At 46.8% G+C, this 25,762-nt stretch overlaps 1 protein-coding gene across 5 annotated transcripts in view; it reads left to right on the top strand.

Annotated features, from left to right (window-relative positions):
- The first annotated feature begins 9,221 nt into the window (after positions 1-9,221).
- The window catches only part of ALDH18A1 (aldehyde dehydrogenase 18 family member A1), a 37,346-nt gene continuing 20,805 nt past the window's right edge, over positions 9,222-25,762 (top strand). The window contains exons 1-7 of one of the 5 annotated variants that reach the window (XM_075534739.1): positions 9,222-9,376; positions 14,381-14,496; positions 18,690-18,904; positions 21,703-21,852; positions 21,934-22,038; positions 24,585-24,737; positions 25,118-25,208. In XM_075534739.1, the coding sequence (XP_075390854.1) occupies positions 14,409-14,496; positions 18,690-18,904; positions 21,703-21,852; positions 21,934-22,038; positions 24,585-24,737; positions 25,118-25,208 (802 nt within the window). In that variant the 5' untranslated portion in view covers positions 9,222-9,376; positions 14,381-14,408. Of the gene's footprint in view, positions 9,385-13,695; positions 13,822-14,380; positions 14,497-18,689; positions 18,905-21,702; positions 21,853-21,933; positions 22,039-24,584; positions 24,744-25,117; positions 25,209-25,762 lie in introns of those variants that run through there. The other 4 variants (XM_075534735.1, XM_075534736.1, XM_075534738.1 and 1 more) reach the window with 4 other exon arrangements.

Below are 25,762 nucleotides of genomic sequence, written 5' to 3'. Positions count from 1 at the left end.
TCCCAATTCTACCTTACAAATCTGGCTAGACCAGAGGATGTACACTGGTACAGATAGGAACTGGAAACACAGGGAATCCAGGGCGGATGATATCCCTTCAGGACCAGTGGTGAGAGTAGCGATACTGGGAGGGTGGGGTAGAAAAGGGAACCAATTTCAGGGGGCCAGACAGCAGAAGGGTGAGTTGTGGGAGACGTTGGACAGTGCAGGATATGACAAAATAATTTATAAATTGTCAAGGGTTCATGAGGGAGGGGACAGTGGGGAGGGAGGGGAAAAATGAGCTGATGCCAGGGGCTTAGGTGGAGAGCAAATGTTTTGAGAATGATGAGGGCGATGAATGTACAAATGTGCTTTACACATTGATGTATGTATGGATTGTGATAAGAGTTGTATGAGCCCCTAATAAAATGATTTTTAAAAACAACTTGGCTTGCTGAAAGCAGAAAGGACTAAAGGTGAAGGAACTTTGGAATGCTATGGTATCGCTAAGACTTCCCAATAAAATGGTTTTGGGTGGAAAACAGACTTGAAGTACTTAATTGAATATCAAAGGACTACAGTTTTCAATATGGGTGATACTTCAACATCAAGGAAACAAAAATCCAACTGAACCAATAATATAACTGAAGTTGTCAAATATTTTTGGTTTTACTTGCATCAATGCTCAATACCCACAGAAGCAGCTGTTCCATCTAATGACTGACACTGGGAAAGTCCGCCAAAGATCTCTATTAAAAAACAAAAGTGTGCCTGATCCAAGCGGCGGTATTTTAAGTGACCTCATAAACATGCAAAAGCTGCACAATTAATAAGGAACCTCAAAGAATTGATGCCTTTGAATTGTTTTCCTGGTGAACATTAAATATGCCATGGGCTTCCAGAAGGACAAACAACTGTCTTGGAAGAAGTCATCAGAATGCTCTTTGGAATCAGGAATGCAAGGCTTTGTCTCACGTACTTTGGACGCGTTATCAGGAGGGAGCAGTCGCTGGGAAAGGAAATGCTTGGGTAAATAGATGGTCTGTGAGTGAGAGGACGGGTGACCTGCAATGAGTGAGACTGGCACGGTGGCTTCAACAGTGGGCTTCAGTCATCACAGCGATTGTGGGGATGGCACAGGACCAAGTATTACTCTGTTTTTGTTTGTTGTACGCAAGTTCAGTATGAGTTGGAACCAAGTCGGTGGCATCTAACACTGCCACCTGACTGACTGCTCATCTTGGTCCCAGTTCAAATCCCTGGGTGAGCTGACCTTTAATGGCTTAGTTTGGTTCAGGTGTCCACTCTGATCCAGCCAGCTGTGCTTGGGAGAGGAGAGTCATGCAGGTAAGTGAACAGGGAGATCCAGTCTATGCCGTCACAGAGCTCTGACCGGCGGGAATTCAGAGAAAAGGGGGTAGTCCGAGAAGGTGGGTGTATAATATGAGTTGATAATTGGGCAAAGCACCTCAATGAAATCAGTTACAGTGAAAAGGGGGAACCCTCAGTGGGAAATAGGTTGACAAAATGACCAACCAGCAGTCACGAAGAGGGCACAGGACGGGCAAAATTTCATTCCCACAGATAAAGCTGTCATGTCTCAGTCGGCCCATTCAATGGACACTAACAATCTGTAGCATCCTGCTATGGTTCCACAAACCAGGCTGCACATCGGAATCAGTAAGTAGTTAATAGTTTCTTAGCACCCCCACATCAAAGACCTCCTTTTACCAGTGAGTCGTCATCTCTGGAATCCGTAATTTTATAAATCCCTGCAAGGCTGACCCACATTTGGGAACCACTGCTTTAACTGTGCCCCTCGATGAAATGAATTGACACAGTGGCTGCGACCATGGGTTCAAACAACAATTGTGAGGACGTCTCCGAATTGTGCGATTTTTTGTTCTGTTTACACAGGGTGACTAGGAGTTGGAATTGACAGCATCTAACAACAAAAAGAATCCCCAGCAGCCTGTATGATCACAGGTGTCAAGTATGAGGCATCAGAAGACCCAAAACAAACATACCAATGTGAACAAGTCGGGTAGGGGTGGAAACCCAAAGCCCATCTGTAGACAACTGAACATCCTCTCACAAAGGGTTACAAGGGACGAGTCAGCCGGGGTGCAGTATAGCACCAATGAAACATTCGTAGTTCTTTAGTACTTCCCCCCACCCTCCGCCACTATCGTGACCCCAGTTCTACTTACAGATCCAGCTAGACCAGAGCATGGACACTGGTAGAGATAAGAGCTCTCGACACGGAATCCAGGACAGACAAACCCCTCAGGACCAATAACGAGAGCAGCAATACAATGCGGGGAAGGGGAAGGTGGGGGGAGGAAGGGGGAACCGATCACAATGATTGATGTACAACACCCCCCCAGGGAGACAAACAATGGAAACATGGGTGAAGGAAGGCAGCGGGCAGTGTACTATATGAACATTATAATTTATTAAGGGCTCACGAGGGGGGGGAAGAGGAGCTGATAACAAGGGCTCAAGTTGAAAGAAAATGTTTTGAAATGATGATGGCAGCAAATGAACTTGATTCAATTGATGTATGGATTGTTAAAAGAGTCCCCAATAAAATGATTTATTTAAAACAAAACAAAACATGAGAATCCCACAATCATCAAGAATGGAGCCAATTGAGCACACAGGAAGTCCTTGGGTGAAATGGCAGAAGCACCATTGGCCAAGACCATGAAGCCAGAGTAAAGCTGAGTGTCCTCGGGCAGGAAGCTAGCGTGCAGAGTGGGGTGCCCTTCACTCATCTCTCAGTGCCAAGGAGCTTTTATAGCACTTGCCCGAGCAAGGCAGAGGCCAAGGGACTGCATGGCTGAGAGGCTGAGGACCAGAAAGAAATGTGCTAATGGCATAGCTGGAAAGAGACACTGCTGTAGACAGGGCTGTATCCTGAATGTTTTCTGATTTTAATTTGTGGTGATTTAAGAACTTCCCAAATCCTGAAAAAAATAAAAAGAGGCCTAGAATAGACTCGGAAAGGATTGGAATGCAAAAGTTGGAAACAAAGGGGAATGAACAGTAATTGGAAAGTACGGTCTTGGTGATAGAAGTTAGGCTGATCACATGATTGAATTTTGCCAGACCAATGACTTCATCACAAATACCTTTTCAACACAATAGCTATTATATACATTGTCTTCTCCAGGTGGAGATGGACTATATTTGTAAGAAGAGATCATGGAGAAGTTCAAGTCCACCAGAGCCAAAAAGAGGACCTTGAGTCTATCCCGAGTTTCAAGAAAATCTCAAAAACAGATTTGGTGCATTGCACACTAATGACAGAAGACTTCATGAACTAATTGTAGGATGACATCAAGCTCGTCATGCATGAAGAAAGCAACAGGTCAACGTCGATGGCAGAGGAGACTCTGAAACTTGCTCTTAATCGTAGGATAGTTAAGGTAAATGGAAGAAATGATGAAGCCAAAGAGCTGAAAAACTTTTTCAAAGGGCATCTGAAGAAGACAAAGTAAAGTCTTATAATGAAATATACAAAGACCTAAAGTTAGAAAACCAAACAGGAAAAACACACTCAGCATACCTTAGGTTGAAAGAATTCAAGAAAAATCGAAACCTTGGTTGCAACGTTTAAGATTCTGTGGGCAAACTATTGAATGGTGCAGGAAGCATCAACAGAAGATGGTGTAAATAGAGCCTCTGTCCCGAGAAGCCTAAATGCAGACATGCACATATGTAAATATATTTATGATTATGGGGAAATAGACTTATGTACATATATTTATAGATTCAGTAGTAGGGGAGCAGATGGTCATTGGGCCTCCTCACGTGTACTCCCCCAATACAAGAGCACCTCGACCTGCTAAACGGTCATTGCAGGATACCCACCTACCCGACATGATCACTGAAGACAGATGTGTGTGTAAGCAAACGTGGTGAAGAAAGCTGATGGTGGCCGGCTATCAAAAAGATACAGCGTCTGGGGCCTTAAAGGCTTGAGGGCAAACAAGCAGCCATCTAGTTCAGAAGCTAGATGGCCCACAAAAGCCCACAGAGAAGAAGCACACAGCCTAAGCGAATACAAGGTGTTGAATGGACCATGTAGCAGACACCAAGGAACAAAAACAATCATTGTGTGATCACCTTCCTCACATAATCGCTGAAGACGAAGGTGTGCATAAGCGAGTGTGGTGAAGAAGGCTGATGGTGCCCGGCTACTGAGAGATATAGCGTCTGGGGACTTAAAGGCTTGAAAGCAAACAAGCGGCCATCTAGCCCAGAAGTAACAAAGCCCACACGGAAGCAGCACACCAACATGGGTGATTGTGAAGGGCAGAGGAGACCAGGTCTCAAACAAGAAAGGCAGGGGGCTGGGGGGAATCACATCACCGTGAATGAAGGGGAGTGCATGATGAGGACCCAATGCCCAGCTGGACATCCCTTGCAGAGGGGTAGTGGGGAGGAGATGAGTCACTCAGGGTTCAGTGTAGCAACAATGAAACTCAAAACCTTCCTCTAGTTCCTGAACGCTTCCTTCCCTCCCAATTATCATGACCCCAATTCTACCTTGCAAACCTGGCTAGACCAGAGGATGCACAGCGGTGCAGTAGGGATCTGGAAACACAGGGAATCTAGGACATACGAACCCCTCAACACCAGCGGTGGGAGTGGCGACACCAGGAGGGAAGGGGGTGTCGAAAGGGGGAACCGATCTTGGAGATTTATGTGTAACCTCCTCTCTGGGAGATGGGCAATGGGAAGGTGGGTGAGGGGAGACGCCGGGCAGTGTAAGATAAGATAAAATAATTATTTATAAACTATTAAGGGTGCAGGGGTAGGGTGGAGCGGGGAGGGAGGGGAAGGGGGAAAAAAGGAAACCGAGCTGATTCCAGGAACCCAAGTGGAAGGCGAATTTTGAGAATGATGAGTGCAACGAATGTATAAGGGTGCTTTGCTCAATTGATGGACTGTGATAAGAGTTGTATGAGCCCCAATAAAAAGATTTATTAATTAAAAAAATAGAGTCTCTGTACCAAAAATAATTCAACCATTTCATGAGGTAGCATGTGAGCAAGAACTAATGGTATTAAAGGAGGAAGTGCAATCTGCACTGAAAGCAGTAGCCAAAAACAAGGGTCCAGGACTTAATGGAATATCGATTGAAATGTTTCCTCAAGCTGATGAAACCCTAGAAACAGTCTCTATATCGAGAAACATGGAAGCCAGCCACCTGGCCCGCTGGCGAGCAGAGATCCATATTTTTACCCATTCCAAATAAAGGCGAGCCAACAGAATGCACAGGTTAGAGAACAATGCCATGTGTGTCACACGAAGATCACCAACAGCAGTGGCAGCACTGCATTGACAGGGAGCTGCCAGAAATTCAGGCTGAATTCAGAAAAGGACATGGAACAAGGGCTGTCGTTGCTTATGTCAGATGAATTGTGGCTGAATGCAGAGAATACTGGAAAGATGTTTACTTTATTGACATGTAATGGGAGTATGAAACCATAACAAACTATGAAGAATGAGAGCCTTGGGGAGAGTGGGAAGTCCAGATCACTTGTGCTCATGCAAAGCCTAGTCATGTGTCAAGAAGCAGTTGTGCGAAAAAGAAACAGGGAATGCGCACAGTTTAAAACCAAGAAAGGTGCCCATCGGGGTGGCACTTCTCACCATACTTAACCTGTCTGCTGAGCAAATCATCAGAGAATCGGTTATATGAAGAAGAATGCAGCATCAGGACTGGAGGAAGGGTTGCTAACAGCCTTCTATGCAGATGAAACAATGCTGGCTGAATGTGAGGAGCACTTGAAGTACTTACTGATAATGATGAAGCATCGCAGCCTTCAGAATGGAGTACAACTCAATGTAAAGAAAAGCAACATCCTCCCAACTGGACATCATGACAAACAGAAAAGACTGAAGTTGTCAACAAGTTTGTCTTGCTTGTATCCACAATCAATACTCTTGGAATCAACAGTCAAGAAAGAGATCAAATGATGCATTTCATTTGGTAAATCTACTACATAAGACCTCTTTAAAGTGGGGCGAAGCGGGATGTTATGTGAAGGACTAAGGTGCGCCTAACCACGATATTTTCAATCACCTCATGCATGTGAAAGTTGAACCTCAAATAAGGAAGACAAAGAAGAATCGCTGTATTTGAAAAAGTGTGCTCGTGAGGAATGTCGAAAGCACCCTGGACTACCAAGAGGACAAATGGACTGTCTTGCCGGATGTTCCTTGGATATAAGGATGGCACGACTTCATCTCACATACTTGGGACATGTTATCGGGAGAGACGAGTCCCTGGAGATGGACGTCGTGCTTGGTAAAGTAGAGGGAGGGGCATCGTGCAAGAGGAAGACCTTGGACAAGAGAGTATTGACACAGCGGCTGCAACACTGGGCTGAAACTTAAGAACCGTTGTGAGGATGGCGCAGGTCCTGGTGGTGGTTTGCTCTCTTGTGTGTAGGATTGCCATGAGTCAAAACCGACTCAGTGGCACCTAACAACAGAGAAGGCTAAGCAAATTGATAAAGAGGAGCTATTCATAAATAGGAGCATTCCTATGTACAATAAACAGGGTGCTTATTTGGGGAGAACAAATATATATTTTCTTCAAATATAACTTTATCTTTTCTGATTATAAAAGCCAGAGGTGCTTTTTTTTTAATTCAGTTACATTTTTGGCATGTGGGCATGTAGACTTTTTGCCTAAGTGCACATGTCTAAGTATCTTTTGTTTTACAAAAATAGAATTACAGAGTATATGCACTATTTTGTACCCTATTTTTTTACTTATAGATCATGAATGTATTCCAGTGACAGTACATATAGGTCTGACAAAATCTTCAATGACTGCACAATATTCTAGTTTATAAATGTACTATAATCTAATTAGTTCCCTATTGCTAGATATTTCCTCCCCTTGGATAATGTCTTAGAAGCAGAATTGCTAGGTCAAAATTGATGAGTATTTTAAAGGCTTTTGTTTATTGTTGTTAGGTGCTGTCTAGTCAGTTCCAACCACAGGAAAGCCTCTGTACATGGGAATGCCACCCTGCCGGGACCGCACCTCCCTCGCAATCACTACTGTGCTTGAGCCCATTGCTGCAGCTGCGGTGTCCATCTGGCTCAGTGAAAGTCTGCCTCTTTTGCACTTCACCAGGTTTGATGGCCTCCAAGCACATCCTGATAACATGCCCCAAATCCTCTTTCCGCGCGCAAACTTATGACATCTGCATATTGCAAGCCTTCCTCCAATCCCGGTGTCAAGTTCTTCTTGGAGTACTGGCTCAGCATAGAGGTTAAGTAAGCGTAGTGAAATGATACAATCCTGAGGCACATGTTTCCTGGTATGAAACCACACGATGTCCTTTTGTTCTGTGTAAACTACTGCCTCTTAGTCTGTGTATACATTGCCCGTGAGCCCAACTAAGTGTTCGGAAAGTCCCTTTCTTTGCGATGTTACCTGTAATTTGTTTTGATCTCTGTAGCCCATGAATGCATTTGCATGGTCAATAAAACACAAGTAAACATCTTTCTGGAATTCCCTGCTTTCGGCTTCATGTAGAATGTCAAATAGGATGTCATCCTACAAGTCATACGATCGTCAATCATTAATGCTTGGTATCAAATCTATTTAATATTGTCTCTACATTCTGGTGTGATATACTCAACGTCATTGTTTTGGCTCTCGTTGACTTGTATTAATTTTCTTCAGCTTCAACTTGAACTTGCATATGAGTAATTAAGAGTCTGTTGTGAAGTCAACACCTGGCTTTGCTGAGTGATGATACTGAGCTTCTCCATCATCTCTTCCCACTGATGAAATCTATGTGATTCTTGTATATTCCATGTGTAGTCACTATGTTGTTGGGAAAAAAGTTGTTTCCAGTGACTAAGTCTTTGGTCTTGCAAGAGTGAATACTGCAATCTCCACACGTTTATAGCCAATGCCATCATTTTCCAACTTCTCATCTTTCCATTTCCAACGTTTGAGTGCCAACCCGTGTTTACCAGTGCATCCTGGTTATGTTTGATCAATTTCAGACCGCAGAAGTTGGTTTAAATAATCAATTTTCTTATTTTTGTCATTAGTTGGTACATAAATTTGAATAACCATCATATTGACTGCTGTTCCCTGTGGGCATAGGGAGACGAACCTATTACTGCGCACCTTAAGGCAGATCTTGAAATGATCTTTTTAGAGATGAATGCGACACCACTTGTCTTCAGTTTGTCATTCCCAACATAGGTCATATAGAAGATAAGTTACAGATAATCCTGCAATCCTCTAGACAAAATTCTAAATATTCTCCTTCCTAGGTGGCTTCTGATCACGTTCAGCCCTGTGTCCACTTGCTTGGAGAAAAGCTGAATTTCTCCAGTACAAAGGGGTCCCCCTTTTTATCATGTGCAGGAACAGTACTATGGATACATCATTTCCTTCATTTCTGTGGCAGCATAAACTACATCTATTTCAATGTTTTTTAGGTCCCCCCTGAATCGTAGTCATATAATTCACTCTTTATTGGTGAAGAATATTAGTTATAAAACGGTCATGTAATGAAAAGGGGAAGTGTTTGTGGAATGTGATCCTACTTGCCTAACACTGTCTGTGCCCAGGCATGAACGTGTCCTTTGAAGAAAACCCAGTACGTAGGTAAGAAGGGAATCGGTGCTCTAAATATCAAGGTGAGTGGGCTGCATTCAACTTTGGAATAGTCCGATTAATCAGGTATTAGGTGTTATTTTAAAATACAGTCTCTTTCTCTGCTTTTGTTGAATGAGAGTTAAACGGGTGGAGGAGGCCCTGGTGGGTAGGGGACTGCACCAAAATGTCCCCATCTCGGAAGACAAGTTTGCCCTGGATGGGATCCCTGTTTCAGAGATCCAGGTAGATATGTGAGCACTCTATTCTTGAGCTAGTCCTGGGATATCCGTGGTCAGCAGTGACACACAGACAACACAGGATTGCCAGCAGCTGGGAGGGTCTGCCATCTGCCCTGTCCTCTGGACTGGCCCACGGGGCAGGTCCTGGCCGGGTCCCTGGAGGACTGGAGCCCCGCCCACGCCGCGTCGGCGGGGCGGGGCGGGGCGGGGCGGGCCGGCGCGGGCGTGGGCGGGGCCCGCCACGTGGAGCGCAGGCCCGATTCTCAGAAGGCGTCTACGCCGTCGCCGCGGCGCCGCTCCGGGCTGGCCGCTCGCCGCACGTCAGCAGCGGAGGCGCGGCGGCCGCGGCTTCCTCCAGCGCTGCTGACGCAACATCCATCTGCCTGCGGGACGTGGACGGAAGGACCCGCAGCCTGAGCAGGTGCCGAGAAGCGGCCCGGCGTGGCTCGCTGGGCGGGCGGCGGCGGAGTCCGGACCGGGCGCGGCGGCGGGGGCTGGGAGGCAGGTAGGCAGGTAGGCGGCGGGCTGCACACGGCGAGGCCCCGGCGCCCCTGCCCGGCTCCAAGTGGAGCCCGGGCCCGGGGCGGAGGGATGCGCGCGCCGGCGGGAACAGCCGCGTAGGTGCCGCGCGGCTGCAGGGTCGCGGCCGGAGGGATGGCGGCGGGACTGGGGCGTCCCGGAGGTCTTCGGGGGCCCGGGCTCCCGACCGCCCAGGTCACCCCTGGATACACGCGGATGGAGGCCCTGCTCCGCGTTTACACTTGGAGACTCTGCAGACCGATTATTGGTCCGGGAGTTCGAACCAGGTTCCGTTGCCAGCACTGGCTTTGGCGGGGCTGATCGCCGGTCGCTCCCTGCGGCCTGTGTCGTCTGGTGAATCGCGACACCATCATCAGTGCCAGGCTCCCCCACCCCCACGCTCCAGGGGGATGGGCCCACAGCCCTCTTTTCCTGCGTGGGATACAATGTATGCCTTACCTTAGGGCACCTCCGGGCGCACTCAGATTTCCCCCTCCCCCGACGTGCCCCTGGCTCTCTAAGGCGGTGGTGAGATTTACCATCTTGCTTTGTCTTTTTTTAAGTGGAGAACCTTATGCTGAGCACAAGTTTATGGGTGTTGTTGGTTAGGTCTGAAGGTCAATTCAGATAAGAGCTTTTTCTGTTTCGAGTGTGGGTCGAGGGAGGTGAGAAACTTACTGAGCCCAGACATGGAAACTGGTGATAGTGCTGTCTGGGTGTACACAGACACTCACCCTTTGCTCCCTGGGATCAGCTGTCTGCGTTCTAAGGGCGCAATAATCAACCCCAGCAAGATAAACTAGCCTTCAATTACTCTTAGGTAAGAGAGGGGCCAGCTGTCGGGAAGAATAACTTGTGATTATATCCATCAGTGGAGACTTACTGACTTTTTAAAAGAAGATGTCAGTGCCTAAAAGATGGAAAGGGCGAGCATCTGTTGCATCAGGCTCTCGGTGCAGTTGTCTTCAGCAGCCATTGACCCTGTTCTGATGGTGCCTGGCTTCCACTACCACCTGCTCTGGAAAGGGGTCACATCAGCAGGTCCCACAGAGAGATTAATGTTTATCTTGTATACAGAGTAGAACTGTAGGGTTTTTATGAGTTTTATTTTAATCTTTTATTGTGAACATAGTTTTATGTTTAATAGCTTACACACAGTCTGATTCCCTTCATCCGTTGCAAACCCCCCACCCCTCAGTGTGCCCTCACTTAGCCTATTTCTTCTTGGGTTTCCCTTTTCCGTTTCAACTCTTTTTCAACGCTCTGAACTTTGTCCTTGAGTAAATGCTGCCCTTTAATCTTAAATGATTGGTTATTCTAAAGCAAGGGCGAGTTTGTTCTATTCTAGACCTGAAGGGCAAGGGCCACAATCTTGGGGTGGGGGTGCAGAGGGGCCCCCACCACTCTCCATCCAATCCGTAAGCCTGGGTCTCTTTTAGGATTTGGAGTTCTGCTCCACATTTTTCCCCACTCTATTCAGGACCTTCTCGTGTGATCCTTTTCCAAGCACTTGGATAGCCAGATACGCTCGCTCTAAGTTCTTTGGGCCTCAGGGTTGTGGAGACTGATGTTTGTGTGGCCCATCAGTCCCTTAGACGAGTTGTTTCCATAAGGCCTCTGTGATATTCTTGGCTGTAGTCTTTACAGAAGTAGGTTACAGAGTAAGTCTCCTGAAGGGCCACTTGGTAGGTTTGAACTGCCAGCTTTTTGTTTAGCAAAACTGTTAGCAGCACCCTGACCCATTTCTAAACATCGCTTTATTTTTTCCTCACAGCGATCCCTTGAAGCCCTTCCTATTATTCTCTATTATCCCCTATTGAGCAAACCAGGGCTCTGAGAGGAAGTAACCTGCCTGCCCGAAGACCTCCATGTAAAAGAGCCCAAACTCAGATCTCTCCGTCGTCGTAACTACTGCCCTGTCAGTGGGAAGTTTATGATCCAGTTGGGGAAGGCGGAGGAACACAGACAGTTAAAGACTAGCCTGTAGGACTGCGTACAACTTTGAAGGGTAGAGTTGCCAAGGAAGGTTTTATGACTGAGATGAAACTAGAATTTTACGGTTACTATTATTTAAGGGGCCTTGGCGACACTGTAGGTTAGGTGTTGGGCTGCTAACCACAAAGTTATTGGTTCAAATCCACTAGCCTCTCCTCAGAGGAAGGATGAGGCAGCCTGCTTTTTTTTTTTTTTTTTGTAGTTAAATTTTTCAACCATTTTATACGTATATAATCCACATACCATATCATTCAATAGTTCAATCGCATTGAAAAGAGTGTTCCCATCATCACCACAAAGAGATTTGGGACGTTTCTTCCTTCTGGTACTCATCGTTATTGAGGTGTGAAGAGGCAGCCTGCTTCTGTAAAGATTTACAGCCTCAGAAACTCTAAGCTGGGTTGCTAAATAAACCACAAGGAAGCCGAATCTGCCCTCCTCTGGCTACACAAGGCCGGAGAATCCCTCCACCCACAATCTTTCTTTACCCTCTTCTGACACCAACTGTTCCCACCACACCCACAACGTGCTTCTTTTCTGCTAGGTTCATAATTCATTGCAGTGGCCACACAACTCAGACAAAAGGCGAAGTATGGGAGCTTACTAGGGAAGGTGACAGGTTACCGCATGTCGGGATCAGCGAACAGGATACAGCCTCTCGGCAGCAAGCAGCCCAGTCTTCCAGTGGCCCTCAGCCGCTCAGCCATATAGCCCCCTGGCTGCTGTCACGGGGAAGGAAGCCCGTCTGTGCTCCAGCTGAAGGTCTCAGGCACAGTCCCTCTGCTCTCCAGGCATGGCTCCTCTGCTCCGCCCCAGGGTCTCTGTGCCCCCATCACTGCCACATGAATGTGCCCACTGGTGGTGGCTGGGATTCTCTCTCCCTGCTTCCGAGGTGGCTCTTTGATAGCCAGGGGAGTGGTAACTAAAGCTGACCCGGGCCACGATGAGTGTTTGGTGTGTCCTGTTGGCGTGGTCCCACCCGTCATTTGGGGGAGTCACAGAGACATGGATAGGAGGACCGTATTAAGAAATGTCCCTGCATTACAGTCACGGTGAGGCAAATCCACTTGTAATCTGTGATTATTTTACCTTTCTGACTCTTGCGTTTTGGAGAATTTGCGTGTAATCATTTAGCAACTATTATTGAAGGTATTAATATGGATGAGGGAATTGCAAAAAGTTTGTGGAAAAGTTCCATTATTTTTTCATTTTACTTTTCTGTGAACTTATCGGAGGCCTTCCCCCACCTGCCGCTGCCCCCTTCCCCCCCCCACCCCCCCACACAGCCTACCTCGGGAGGGAAACAGGCCATGGACTCACATCCGGTGTTGAGCAAATAATTTCTTCTTGAGACCTTCCAAGAAGGTCACAAAAACTGAAACCAACGAAGATACCACTTAATCCTTTCTGCTAGGACCCAGTCAAACTCAACTGCTATTGAGTGGAGTCTGACTTATAGCAGCCCTCTGACGTTTCTGAGCCTGGGTTGCTTAGATACATATATTTTACAGCAAAAGTATTACGTTTTATGCAAATGCACGGCTTATGCAGGGTTTTTGCAAATAGCAACCTCCTTTCAAGTTAGTTTTCTATGAACTATTTGCAGATTACATGCACATGTGCATTATTTATGTAGATAGGTTATTTGCAAGTGCGCACGCATACACACACACAAAAAAGTATCTTCCCAAACTCTGCACATTTGTGGAATATAAAATGTAGGGCAGTATGCACCCCTCTTCCGCTTCTCACAGTGGGGCTAAATACGATTCTTTTGAGGCACTTTAAGAGGGTTGAGTTGTACATAGGTTCCCAAATTTATTTGGTCGACAGCCTTCTCTTCAGAAAAATGTTACTCAATGCTCCTAGCAGTTTTGATAACTTTGTGCAATAGCCCATAATTCAAGCTAAAGTGTAGGTGTCTGCTTTGTAGCCCCCTGGATGGTATCATCAGGCGCCCCTTCCCCCCCAGCAGTGGTTGGTATCACCCAGTTTGGGAAACACTTAACACAGAACAAAGTGCAGAACTAATAAATAAGGGGGCCTGGCAGCAAGCGAAGAAGACTCAGTGTTTTCCTTACCTGTGCAAACAGCAGTGCCCCATCCCGTAAGAGCTGCCGTGGTAATGGCTCACCCTCCGTGCGTAGACAGGAAGGCGTCCCCTGCTTTTTTGTGCAATAGACCTTTCTTTTCCTAAAGCCTCAAGTTTGACCCAGGGTGAAATATGCCCATAACCAGCATCCTCTCAGCTCTCAGGCACCTAACCAGATGTGTCTATCCACCATCACTTATCATATCAACCTTCTGCAGGCATCCCCAGCGGCTCAGGACGTGGGCTTTCGATTTGGGTGGGCCCGAGGAGGAACCACAAGGCAGCAGCCTCTGGCCTTTCCTCTTTCCAGTGGCCCACAGGGTCAGAGTAGCATTTCACCTCAGGTGGGTTACAGGGGTCCCCAGGCAGGACACAGCTGCTGGGTCTGTTACTGGAGAGTCCCCAATGGCACTGGCATTGTAATTACTGTGAAAATTCATTGTCAGCACGTAAACATTGGAATTCAAAAATGTTTTTGTGATTCGGTATGTTCATAATCCTTCATTGTTTGCTACGTAAGAACTAAGAGGGTCCTCGGAAAGGAGAGGAGACCCTGAGTGGTATGAGTGGTTAAGTGCCAGACTTCAACCAGAGGTTGGTGGTTCAAGCCCACCCAAAGAAAGTAAGCCCAGGTGGCCTGCTTCTGAGCGGGCACAGTCCTGGACGTCTGTGGGGCAGTTCTGCCCTGCACACAGGACTCCGGGACGACGACGACAACAGGCTAAGAAGGGTGAGGACTGCGGCCCGGGGTGGAGCCGCTGTGCTCTCTCTCTTACCAGGGAGGTGGCCGTGTCTATCAAACCGCCGAAGGGTTGGGGACAAGAAAGTCAAGTTTTTACTCTGAGGCTGGAGAAGAAAATAAACGTATTGTTCTTTGTGGTTTTATCTTCACGTGTTGGGCAGGTACCTCGGCCAGTGACCACGTTTCAGCATGTTGAGTCTAGTTTACCGCTCTGGGTTCCAGCCCATCAAACAGCGTCTCCGGCCCTGGGTCCAGTCCACAGCTACCTCCAGATCTCGTATGTACGGTGGGACATTTGCTAGTTAGAATGTGTCAGCCAAGAGGCTATTCTGAGTGTTTCTGCTTGTCAGTAAAGCTTTAGAACTTACGTTCCCCAATGGCTCTCTAGGCTTTTTTGTTCTTGCTGTTGTTCATTACTCTTTTTGTAACTAAGCTTTTGGAGAAAATTACAGATTCACTTGCTACTCTAAGAAATCCTACAGAGACCCCTTACACCTCCTGTAGCACTCCAGGGCACTTTTATAACCAGGATCGTGACATGATACCCGCAAGATGCACCACGGTCAGCATCCTGGGGGAAGCCCATTTATAGTCAGACCCACCCCCCTCCCTAACCCATGGCAACCAGTAATCCGTTCTCCATGGTTATTTGTCATTTTAAGACTGTTATATCATGGAATCATGCACTTTGTAACTGTGGGTAGACAGCTCCTCACCATTGTCTGGAGATGCATGCGAGTCATGTGTGTGAATGGTGGACTTTTTTTAAAAATCATTTTATTAGGGGCTCATACAGCTCTTATCACAATCCATATGTGGGGAGAAGAGGGTCCCCAACAAATCATCAGAGGTCCGGTAGGCACAATTGTATAGCGATAATAGGTAAAGATTATAGAAAAGTCTATAGAGAGCATGGGAGGTAGAGGAGAGATTGGCATAATGGAGTCAGACACAATTCATGGTAGCATGCTCACCTCAGCCCCGCTTGGTGGTCTTCATGGGGGGAGCCCAGCCACGAGAGCAGGAGAGAGTCTCAGGAATGAGAGCAGGAGAGCCCCAACTTTATTGCTAACCAAGGGTTATATCTCACTAGGGGGCATGATTACAGGTAACCACATGTCACAAGAAGGGGCAGTACAATAGGCACACACATTGTAGGAAGAGGATGTATGAATAGGCACAAGCGTGACAGGAAGGGGATGAGCTAGGGGTGTGCCCACAGGAATGGGAAGGTCTAGGGTATACATGTGACAAGATGGGCGGACCCTAGATTCATGATGGCGGCCTAACCTTGGTCATCCTTCCGCGGGTTTGACCTCTCTGGTGTCTCCTACAAGGAGACATACAACTACTCTCCTTATCAGAAGGGAGAGGGCCCTACTTGTGGGATAGACAGTGCTGTCTGCTTTCTCTAAATGGCCGATAGGATTTAGGGAGAATGACCCTGATCTACTCCTGATGACCTCAAGTGGATAGTCATTCCCAAGCAGCTATGTTTGGCATTTATTTGGAGGAGACAACTTGGGAGAAATCCTTCTGTTTCCTACATCCATACATACATCAATTGTGTCTAGCACATTCGTACATATGTTGCCATCATCGTTCTCAAAACACCTGTTTTCTACTTGAGCCCTTGGTATCAGCTCCTCATTTTTCCCCTCCCTCCCTGCTCCCCCCTTTCCCCCTCTCCCCTAAACCCTTGATAATTTATAAATTATTATTTTGTCATATCTTACACCGTCCTACATCTCCCTCACCCACTTCTCCGCAGTCCGTCCCCCAGGGAGGAGGTTATATGTAGGTCCTTGTAATCTGTTTCCTCTTTCCCCCTCACATTCCCTCCACCCTCCCGATATTACCACTCTCACTACTGGTCCTGGGGAGTTCATCTGTCCTGGATTCCCTGTATTTCCAGTTCCTGTCTGTGCCAGTATACATCCTCTGGTCTAGCCGGATATGAAAGGTAGAATTGGGATCATGATAGTGGGGGAGAAGCATTCAAGAACTAGAGGAAAATTGTATATTTCATCATTGTTACACTGTACCCTGACTGGCTCGTCTCCTCCCCGCAGCCCTTCTGCAAGGGGATGGTAGACTTCTTTTTATGACCGAGTAGTGGTTCGTGTTTGTATATACCACAGTTGAGAGACCCATTTGTACCTTGAAGGACATTTTTTTTTCTTTTTTTTAGAGGTGGAGGGCAAATCCTGGCTCCTATGCCGAAGGACATTTTTTCTTTTTAAGACCATCTGGTTTCTGTTTCTTGGCTACTATGATTAAGGCTACCAGAAACACAATTGTATAGTTTTTAATTCTCTGGGATAAATGCCCAGGAGTGCAGTTTCATGGTAAACGCAAATTGAGCTTCATAAAAAACCACCAAACTGCTTTTTCGGGAGGGTTATACCATTTATACACCCTCCAGCTGAGTACGAGGGAGCCAGGCTCTTGTCATCTTCACCGACATTGGCATTGGCTTTTTTTTTCTTTTTAATTTTAGCCATTCTGATAAGCTAATTTCTAATGATGTTGTTTCTGTTTTTCCATCTACTTATTTGCCACCTGTATTATCTTCTTTAGAGAAATATCTGCACCTTTTGTTCATTTCTAGAGGGATTTTTAACTATTGAATTATGTGGCTTTTATTCTTAAATTTATTAATGTACTGATTTGTTTTCACTTATCCCTGAAGCATTGAGAGACATGCATATGAAGTTAATGCATCACAAGGATTTTCCTGTTATTAAAAAACTTTTTTTTGAGCTAAGAAGCCCAGGGACGAGAACAACAAGTGATCTAAAGTCAGTGGTGAGGAGGGCATAGGATGCCTGGTGGTGGGCATATGTTAACAAGTGCAGTGTAGCTAAGAGGAATTGATGAAAGCAGAATGAAGGCTGAACATGATAGTGGGACAAGAGAAAAGTAAAAGGAAATAGAGGAAAAAACTAGGAGGCAAAGGGCATTTATAGAGGTCTAAATATAGACCCATGCATATGTAAATATATTAATGTATAATGATAGGGAATTAGATCTATGTACATATATTTATATGTTCAGTACTAAGGAAGCAGGCGGGCATTGGGCTTCTACTCAAGTCCTCCCTCAATGCAAGAACACTTTGTCCTAATAACCTGGCATTCCATGATGCTCACCTTCCCAACACGATCGCTGAAGACAAAATGGGTGCATAAGCAAATGTGGTGAAGAAAGCTGATGGTGCCCAGTTATCAAAAGGTATAGCATCTGGGGTCTTAAAGACTTGACGATAAATAAGCGGCCATCTAGCTGAGAAGCAACAAAGCCCGCATGGAAGAAGCACACCAGCCTGTGCGATCATGAGGTGTCAATGGGATCATCAAAGACCCAGAACAAAAAATCATATCTTTGTGAATGAGGGGGAGTGGGGAGGGGAGACCCAAAGCCTATTTGTAGACAGTTGGACATTCCCTTGTGGAAGGGTCACAAGGAAGAGAAGAGCCACTCAGGGTGTAACATAGCACCAATGAAACATACAATTTTCCTCTAGTTCTTTAGTCTATTCCCCCTCCCACTGTCATGACCCCATGACCTTTACAAATCTGGCTAGACCAGAGCATGTACCCTGGTACAGATAAGAACTGGAAACACAGGGAATCAGGACAGATAAACCTTTCAGGACTAATAATGAGAGTAGTGATACCAGGAGGGTAAGGAGAAGGTTGGGGGAGAAAGGGGGAACCGATCACAATGATTGACATAACCTCCCCCCACCCCGTATGTGTGTGTGTGTGTGTGTGTGAGAGAGAGAGAGACAAAATAATGTATAAATTATCAAGGGTTCATGGGGTGGGGAAGAGGGGATAAATAAGCTGATACCAAAGGCTCAAGTAGAAAATACTTTGAAAATGATGACAGCAATATGCACAAATATGCTTTACATAATGTATGGATTGTGATGAGGGCTGTAAGAGCCCCCAATAAAATGATTTTTTAAATTTCTTTTTAATGTTAAGTTTTAGACATTTTTTCTTAGACATTCATTGTATCTCGAGTGATTCTTCTTATGTTTAAATGTCACTCTAATGAACAGCCTCTTGATAAATCTCCTTGTCCCCATCTTTGATGAGTTTCTTCGAATCACTTTCTGAACTTGAAATTGCTGGGTTAAAAAGATGTGAACATTTTTTTGGCTTTTAATACAATTTGCCAACACGTCTTCAGGAGGGACTACTTCCTAAACTTAGCTTCTACTCTCTCCAGCAGTATTTAAATATGTCTCTGTCCTGGGTCCTTGGCACACACTCCCATCCAATAAGAGTTAAGATCATACTCGTTCTAGCTTCTGATAGATATACTACTTTTACTCAGTTAATACTAACAAAGCAAGTTTGGGTGGCTAAACGGTTTGCTGGTGTGCATGAGTCTTTGGATGCAAATATCCTCTTGTGTGTTACATTTCTCCCTGTATTTCTCTCTACTTGGGGGCGCCAGACCGCGTCCCGCCTGCAGCCATCAGCCATGCTCGTTCCTGGAGCAACATCCCTTTCATCACGGTGCCTCTCAGCCGTGCCCACGGCAAGTCCTTTGCCCACCGCAGTGAGCTGAAACACGCCAAGAGGATCGTGGTGAAGCTCGGGAGCGCCGTGGTGACCAGAGGGGATGAGTGCGGCCTCGCCCTGGGACGCCTGGCCTCCATTGTCGAGCAGGTAATTGCCAACTGGGAAACTCTGCCAAAGTAAATTTTACAGAGTTTTCCCTGGTTGACTTAGTCCTTTTGGCTTGTAACATTTTGATTTCAGTGTAACAGATTTCACTCAGTCTGGAAACACCTTTGCCCCTGTGTACATACCAGTGGGAGATGACCTCCCAGGACAGGAAAGATTTTGGCACCGGTAGAGCTGGCATTGGGTGGCTCATTCTTCAGGCTTTAGGTTGATTTCGACTCCCGGTGGCCCGGTCAGGACTGGATAGAACTGCCCCAGTGAGCCTCCAAGACTGTAACTCTTATAGTAGAAAGCCCTGCCTTTCCGCCAAGGAGAAAAACTGATTGTTTTTGTAAATAAAGTTTTATTGGAACGCAGCCATGTTTTATTGTCTGTAGTTGCTTAATAGCTGAGTGAGAGACTGTGATCTACAGTCTAAAATATTTACTATCTGATCCTCTTTACAAAAGTTTGCTAATCCCGATTCTTGACCAAGATGAAAGGAGTGGGATTGTGATGTGATGTTTAAAACCCCAAACTCCCAGCCTACCGCCAAGGTCAGTTTCCTTACTGATCGTTTCTGTCCGGCAGGCTTGACTGCCTGAAAATCCTCCAGGAAAGTCTGCAGTAAGCTCTTCCACAGATCTCGGTGATTGACTCTAAAGACACGTGGCTCATGTGGGACCACGGAGCCTGGCAGTTGGCTCCCAGGATGTCTCCTGGACTGTCAAGACCTGCTTGCATGCGCCCCTGCTGCAGTATAGCCTTTGTCCTTGAGTAAAAACCTTACAGCGCAGCTGTGTGGAATCTGAGTCCTTTAGAATCTCCAAAGATCTTAGGAAATCTTTGCAAGGACAGCTGTTTATTTCAAAACTGGTTTGGGAATTTAAGTTGAAAAGTCCATCAGAACTGGAGAAAAGCAAAAAGAAACCCGCAGCTGCTTGGGTTCATCCCAGAGATACTTAGTAACCAGGCTGGTGTTAGGTCCAGGCATCCCCCCCCCACCTCACCCCGCCCCCAGCTCTTCAAAGATTCTAATTCACAGCCAGAATTAAGAGTCACAGGCGTAGTGGTTACCTGTTGTGGCAGGGTCAACAGCTCAGCCACTCTTGGGAGAAAGGCAGGGCTTTCTACTCCTATAAAGACTTACAATAAAAACCAGGTCTTATTGTAAGATTTTTGTCAGCAGCATGCATGGCACTCCATACACCCAGGGGTCCTGGGGAAGGGACATGGTCGGAAATGAATTCCAGATGGGCATCAAGGACAGGAAAGCATGCTAATGGACCAAGGTGGAGTATGGGGGACAAAAATAGTGGATTAATTTGCAGGGCCCTGAAGCCAACTAGGTGAGTTTGGGTTTTATGTGAAAACCAAGTTGAAGCTCTGTAGGAGAGGAGAAAGCAGCAAGGAGAGCCTGGTAGTGCTGTGCATGGCAGTTCCCCTGCTAGGGATCAGTTGGCCTAAAGGCTCCTGGGTCAGAGCAGAGCTCAGTGTGCAGGAAAGCCATCTTATCTTGTCCAAGAATGTTTGGATCACGTTAAATAGACTCAGGAGGCAAAAGTAGCTTCCCCTGGCTAAAGCTGAAGCAATTTAAACATCAACAAAGATAGGTACTGCTAAAAATTTAGACACACGACATATATTTAAATCTGTGAATTCATAATGATATATTTTTTAAAAACCTCATTTGTCATCTTTAGAGGATATTACAGGGCATTTTTGTTAACTATTTTGAAAGTTAAAAAGTAAATAGGCAAAATCAGCATTTTCCCACCCTTCCGTATGCAAACTGTACATCGTGGCGATCAAATAGTTGGTGAAGCATGGTTTCCTTTTACGGAGGTATTCTCGCCTTTAAATGAAAAGGGCAGTAAAACGTTTACACGCTGCAGCCCCTTCAGAGGAAGCTCTGTACTCCTGTAGGGCGCTGAGAGTCGTGCCTGACTCGATGGCAGTGTTTGTGGGTGATCATGAAGAAGGTCCTGGTCGCACAGCCTCGGAAACCCCATTGGGCGATTCTCCTGAGTTGGGGTCCACTTGGTGACGGCAACCGCTTTGTTTTGTTTTAAATGAGTTGTTGACTCTTGATGATGGTCATCCGGAAGTATGAACCCCTTATTGAGCACATACATGGCCCCTTAGTCAGAATGTTGGCCAGAAAATAAACCAAACCTATCTCTGCACTTGGTGTTTTCAGGTAAGTGCGTGTCTCAGTCAAAGCTTTAAAAATGTGAGGAACTGTGAACACTGAATGGTTACTGGCTTTTAAGGAATTAATTTTTTCTTATGAATATGTACATGTACATACATATTCTCGATCTTTTAACCACGGGTTCAAACATCCAAGACCATGGAGGCGGCTCAGGACTGGGCAGTGTTTGGTTCTGTTCAGTGACAGGTGACTGGATGGCATCACAGTCCACGTTACTTGAATCTCTTGTGAAAAAAGAAAGGAGGGAACTGATCGCAATGATCAACACATAACCACACCCCACACCCCAAGGGGATGGACAACAAAACTAGGGGAAGGGAGGCAGCGGTTGGTGTAAGATATGAAAATAATAAGTTTATAATTTATCAAGGGGTCACAATGGTGGGGGAGCTGATAGCAAGGGCTCAAGTAGAAAGTAAATGTTTAGAAAATAATGATGGCAACATATGTTCTAACATGCTTGAGACAATTGATGTATGGATTGCTAGAAGAGCTGTAAGAGCCCCCAATAAAATGACCTGTTAATAAAAATTTTTAAAGAGGACTCTCCAGTGACTTGCAGAGGCTTGTCCTTTCTGCATACCAGGTGTCGGTGCTGCAGAACCAAGGCCGCGAGATGATGCTGGTAACCAGCGGGGCAGTAGCCTTTGGCAAGCAGCGCTTGCGCCATGAGATCCTTCTGTCTCAGAGCGTGCGGCAGGCCCTACACTCTGGGCAGAACCAGCTGAAGGAGATGGTGAGTACTGCTCCCCCTGCCCTGCAGCGGAGGTCTCTAGTCCGCTCCCCCAACCACATCTCCTCTGATTGTGTGTTACAGGCAGTCCCCGTCTTAGAGGCACGAGCCTGCGCAGCCGCCGGACAGAGTGGGCTGATGGCTTTGTATGAGGCCATGTTTACCCAGTATAGCATCTGTGCTGCCCAGGTGAGGGGCTGGGGGGAGCCCGAGAAAAGGGCCTGGGGATCAAGCAGGTGTTGAGCAAGGTTCTGGAGCCAGACCACCAGGGTGCAGACTTGGCTTCACTACTTCTTAGTTGGTGGAAATGAACAAAGTGTTAAGTCTAACCTTTTGTTCCCTAGTTTCCTCATATAAGACATAGAGCTGGTGTCAGGGCTGCCTCGGAGGGGTTTCAGAAGGGCTGAGTTAGGAAAGGAGTGGGAAAAATGCTTTTGGTAGAGTGTCTAGGACGTAGCATGTTCACAGTAAGTTTTACGTAGTGCTTGTAACACTGATAATTCTTAGAACTACTACAGACGTGAATGTGTCTTTATCGTGAGGACCGAACAAGTAGACAGATGATTATTGTGGTCCTGGACATCTTGCTTTTCCTTACACCTGGCTTCCTAAAAGTCCCGAAGCCTCTGCGGTGAGGTGGTTCGGGCTCACAGCGGCACTAGGTTGGGTCTCTAGGGCTGTAAGCCTTTATGGGAGCTGCTGGTCTCCTGCGCATCGAGGGGAAAGAGGAATGCTCGTGTGTGGCTGCTTTGCTCTTCAGTCATTCGACCCATACTTACGGAGCACCTGTAATGTGTGAGGAAGGGCCCCAGGGCCACAGCTGAAGTCCTTCAAATACACCCTCACTCAGCTCTGCCATCAAGGCTATTCCGACTCATCGCAACCCTATAGGACAGGGTCGAATTCCCCCTGTGGCTCCTAAGACTAACTCTTTATGGGAGTAGAAAGCCTCATTTCTCTCCTGTGGAGCAGCTGATGGATTTGAACTGCTGACCTTGCAGGTAGCAGCCCAGATCAGAATCACGATGCCACTAGAGGTGGGGGGATTCAACTCCACATCAGTTTGAGGGTGATTCCTGTGAAGCAGAGGCCTGACGTGCCTTGACCTCAGATCTTTACGATACCAGACTAATTGATTGAGATGGAAATCCATGCGCTTACCCCTTTATTACCTGTGGACCCCACTCTGTTAGATGATTCGCATCAGCATGAATGCACTAGAAAGCTAGGCCGCGGTGACTATTTGTGTCTTTAACACCAAGGCAGGCAGCCAGGTGAGGATACTTGGGGCCAGGCTGTGCTTTTCTTCTTACTTTGCTCCTGCTCATACCCCGGGACAATGCTTTGGGGGTGTTTGTTTGGGGGCGGGTTTTTTAGAGCCGCGTGAATTTGGTGCACACCAGCTGTTGGCTCTGTTAACGTGTGTAGCTCTGCCTCCTGCTACTTCTCCCCACGCACCGGTTCCTGGGTCCCTTTCACACCCAGGCCCGTCCTGATGATGTTCTTGCGGTCCTCTGGTCCTCTCTTTCTGTCACAATCATAATAGAAGACCTGTAGAGGTGCTTCTTACAATCCTCCGTGAATTGTTTGTCAGGTTGAAAACTTTGTAAGAAAACCTAATTTCTTCTTCGTAGAAATGAAACTGATTTGTGTGTCCACAGACTGTCTGAGAAAGGGGTCCATGAGTGTCCTTAACAAAAACAGGCCCGTTTCATCATCCTCTAAACCAGCAACAGTTTCACTCCCATCCCGGCAGCTCCTACAGGGCCTGACATTTCATAGCTACTGTGTTCAAAACTTTTTGCCAAGTGAGTGAATTTTTTGCCTCAGCCAGCTGTTTTTGTTTTGTTTTTCCTTACAATATTGCTGGCTTTTTCTGCGGCACCAAAAGCAAACCCTAGTTCAGGCCGCAGCTCCCTCCTCGCGCTGTCCTTGACCACCCCTCTTCAAGGTGTCTTATTTCAGCCTGGTCTGCCACAGCAAGACCTCCTTCCTGAAGCCGTCAGAGAAAGGACGTTAAAGCATTTAGTCATGAGCTTCAGGAATCCCCACTAGTTGCTTGTTTGCTTGTTACTATCCACATTTATTCTCTCCTAAATGTTACTACCCCTTACTCTTGATTCAAGCAAGAGAGCAGAGCAATTTACCGCCCCTGTGCCCAACTCTCCCGTAGGCATTTGAACAGCGTACACTCATCCCCTCTGAACTAACCTTCCTTCAGCTGTGACGTAAACCTCTAGCCAAGGCCCAGATGCTCAAGCATAGCCGGTCGTTGCCAACTCTGGTTAGTAAGGGGGTGTCATCGGCTTCACAGCAAGAACGGGGACAACTTGGCTTTGGACCCTTTTGTCTATACATTTTCCCAAGCAGGATAGAGGATTTGTTCACTCACTCACCAAATCTGTAATGTGTGAGGCCTGGAATGAGTGGCTAGGGTCTAGAGATAGTGTAAAAATCAATGGGCAGTCATTAATTGGTATAGTCTCCTAAATAAACATATGTTCTTCATTTTGTAAGTAGATAAGGTTTGGGAGCCGGCTAAGGGTTAAAAGTACATTTGCAAGAATTGAACAGCCTTAAAGACACTTGGCAGGTGGTGTGTGCTTCCTGAAAGTATTGGATAGGCATCCAAGGTTGTGTAGTCCATCTCTGTCCAGGTGGAGTCCCCAAATCCCAAAACCAGACACCACCTCTTTCTGAGCAGCTCCTCCTTCCCCTCGATTTCATCCTTGCAGATTTTGGTGACCAATCTGGATTTTCACGATGAGCAAAAGCGACGGAACCTCAACGGGACGCTGCATGAACTCCTGCGCATGAACATTGTCCCCATTGTCAACACCAACGACGCTGTGGTCCCGCCGGCTGAGCCCAATAGTGACCTGCAGGGGGTAAATGTGGGTGAAGTATTCCTTGGGGCTCAGCATGCTGACGAGACTAACCCCCTGCTGTGCTGCACGTCTAACACCAGCCGCGTGGCATGAAAAAGGCGACGGAGAGAGCTGGCATCCGGGCCAGTGGGGCCTCGGCTCCCGGGAAGCCCTGGCATGTACTCGGGAGGGTGAGGTGCTGCAGTGCTCGGGCTGCTGGCGCGGTGGGCATAGCTTGCGTGTGTGAGTCAGCAGGCAGGGCTGCATGTGCGGGCCTGTAAGAGCGTCCCTCCGTGTCTCCAGGGTCTCCCTGGCTTTGCCTGCCAGAGGTTCACAACATGCTGCTGTGCATTTGTCTCGGGGCTGCCTGCCTCCCTCACGGCTTTCTACCCACGCTGCAGGTCATTAGTGTTAAAGACAATGACAGCCTGGCTGCCCGGCTGGCCGTGGAGATGAAGACCGACCTCCTCATTGTGCTGTCGGACGTCGAAGGTACAGAGCACTGCCTTTTCTTTCAAATGCTGTGTGTGTGTTGGCACATTGAGTGTTCCTCCTTCTCCGAGTCCTGTAGGTCTTCTTCGACTGTGGACCAGTCTTAATGCCTGAGCTGAACAGTCTGTCACAGGGTTTTTATGACTCAGCAGAGGGTGGGCGAGTCCGGGAGATGCAGTGTTCCTACTGAAACATCTTCAGGCACTTTCTGTTTGTGCTTTCTTTTCTGTTTGTAATAGTTTCCGTGCAAGGTCATGTATTTAAAGTAAACGGTTCAATGATTTTTACTATATTCAGAATTGTGGGACCATTTCTCTCTCACAGTAAGAACTCATTCCTCATTCCAACAAGAAACGTCCCCATGACGGTCACTTTCCGTTAGGCAGTTCCTTTCTGTCTTTGAGGCCCTGTCCTGGACTTTTCTTACAAATGGAACCCCACAGTGGGTGGTCCTTAGTACCCGGCCTTTCACTCAGCATGGTTGTGGATGCTTTTAATGTGGCTTCACATGCCAAAGCTGGTGATTGGCAGGCTTGCATGGCACTGTAATTAAT

The sequence above is a fragment of the Tenrec ecaudatus genome, chromosome 16, assembly GCF_050624435.1.
Source record: "Tenrec ecaudatus isolate mTenEca1 chromosome 16, mTenEca1.hap1, whole genome shotgun sequence".
NCBI classification, from domain to species: Eukaryota; Metazoa; Chordata; class Mammalia; order Afrosoricida; family Tenrecidae; genus Tenrec; species Tenrec ecaudatus.
The sequence above is the reverse complement of the archived record's forward strand: the minus strand, read 5'-3'. Positions and strand labels throughout refer to the sequence as shown.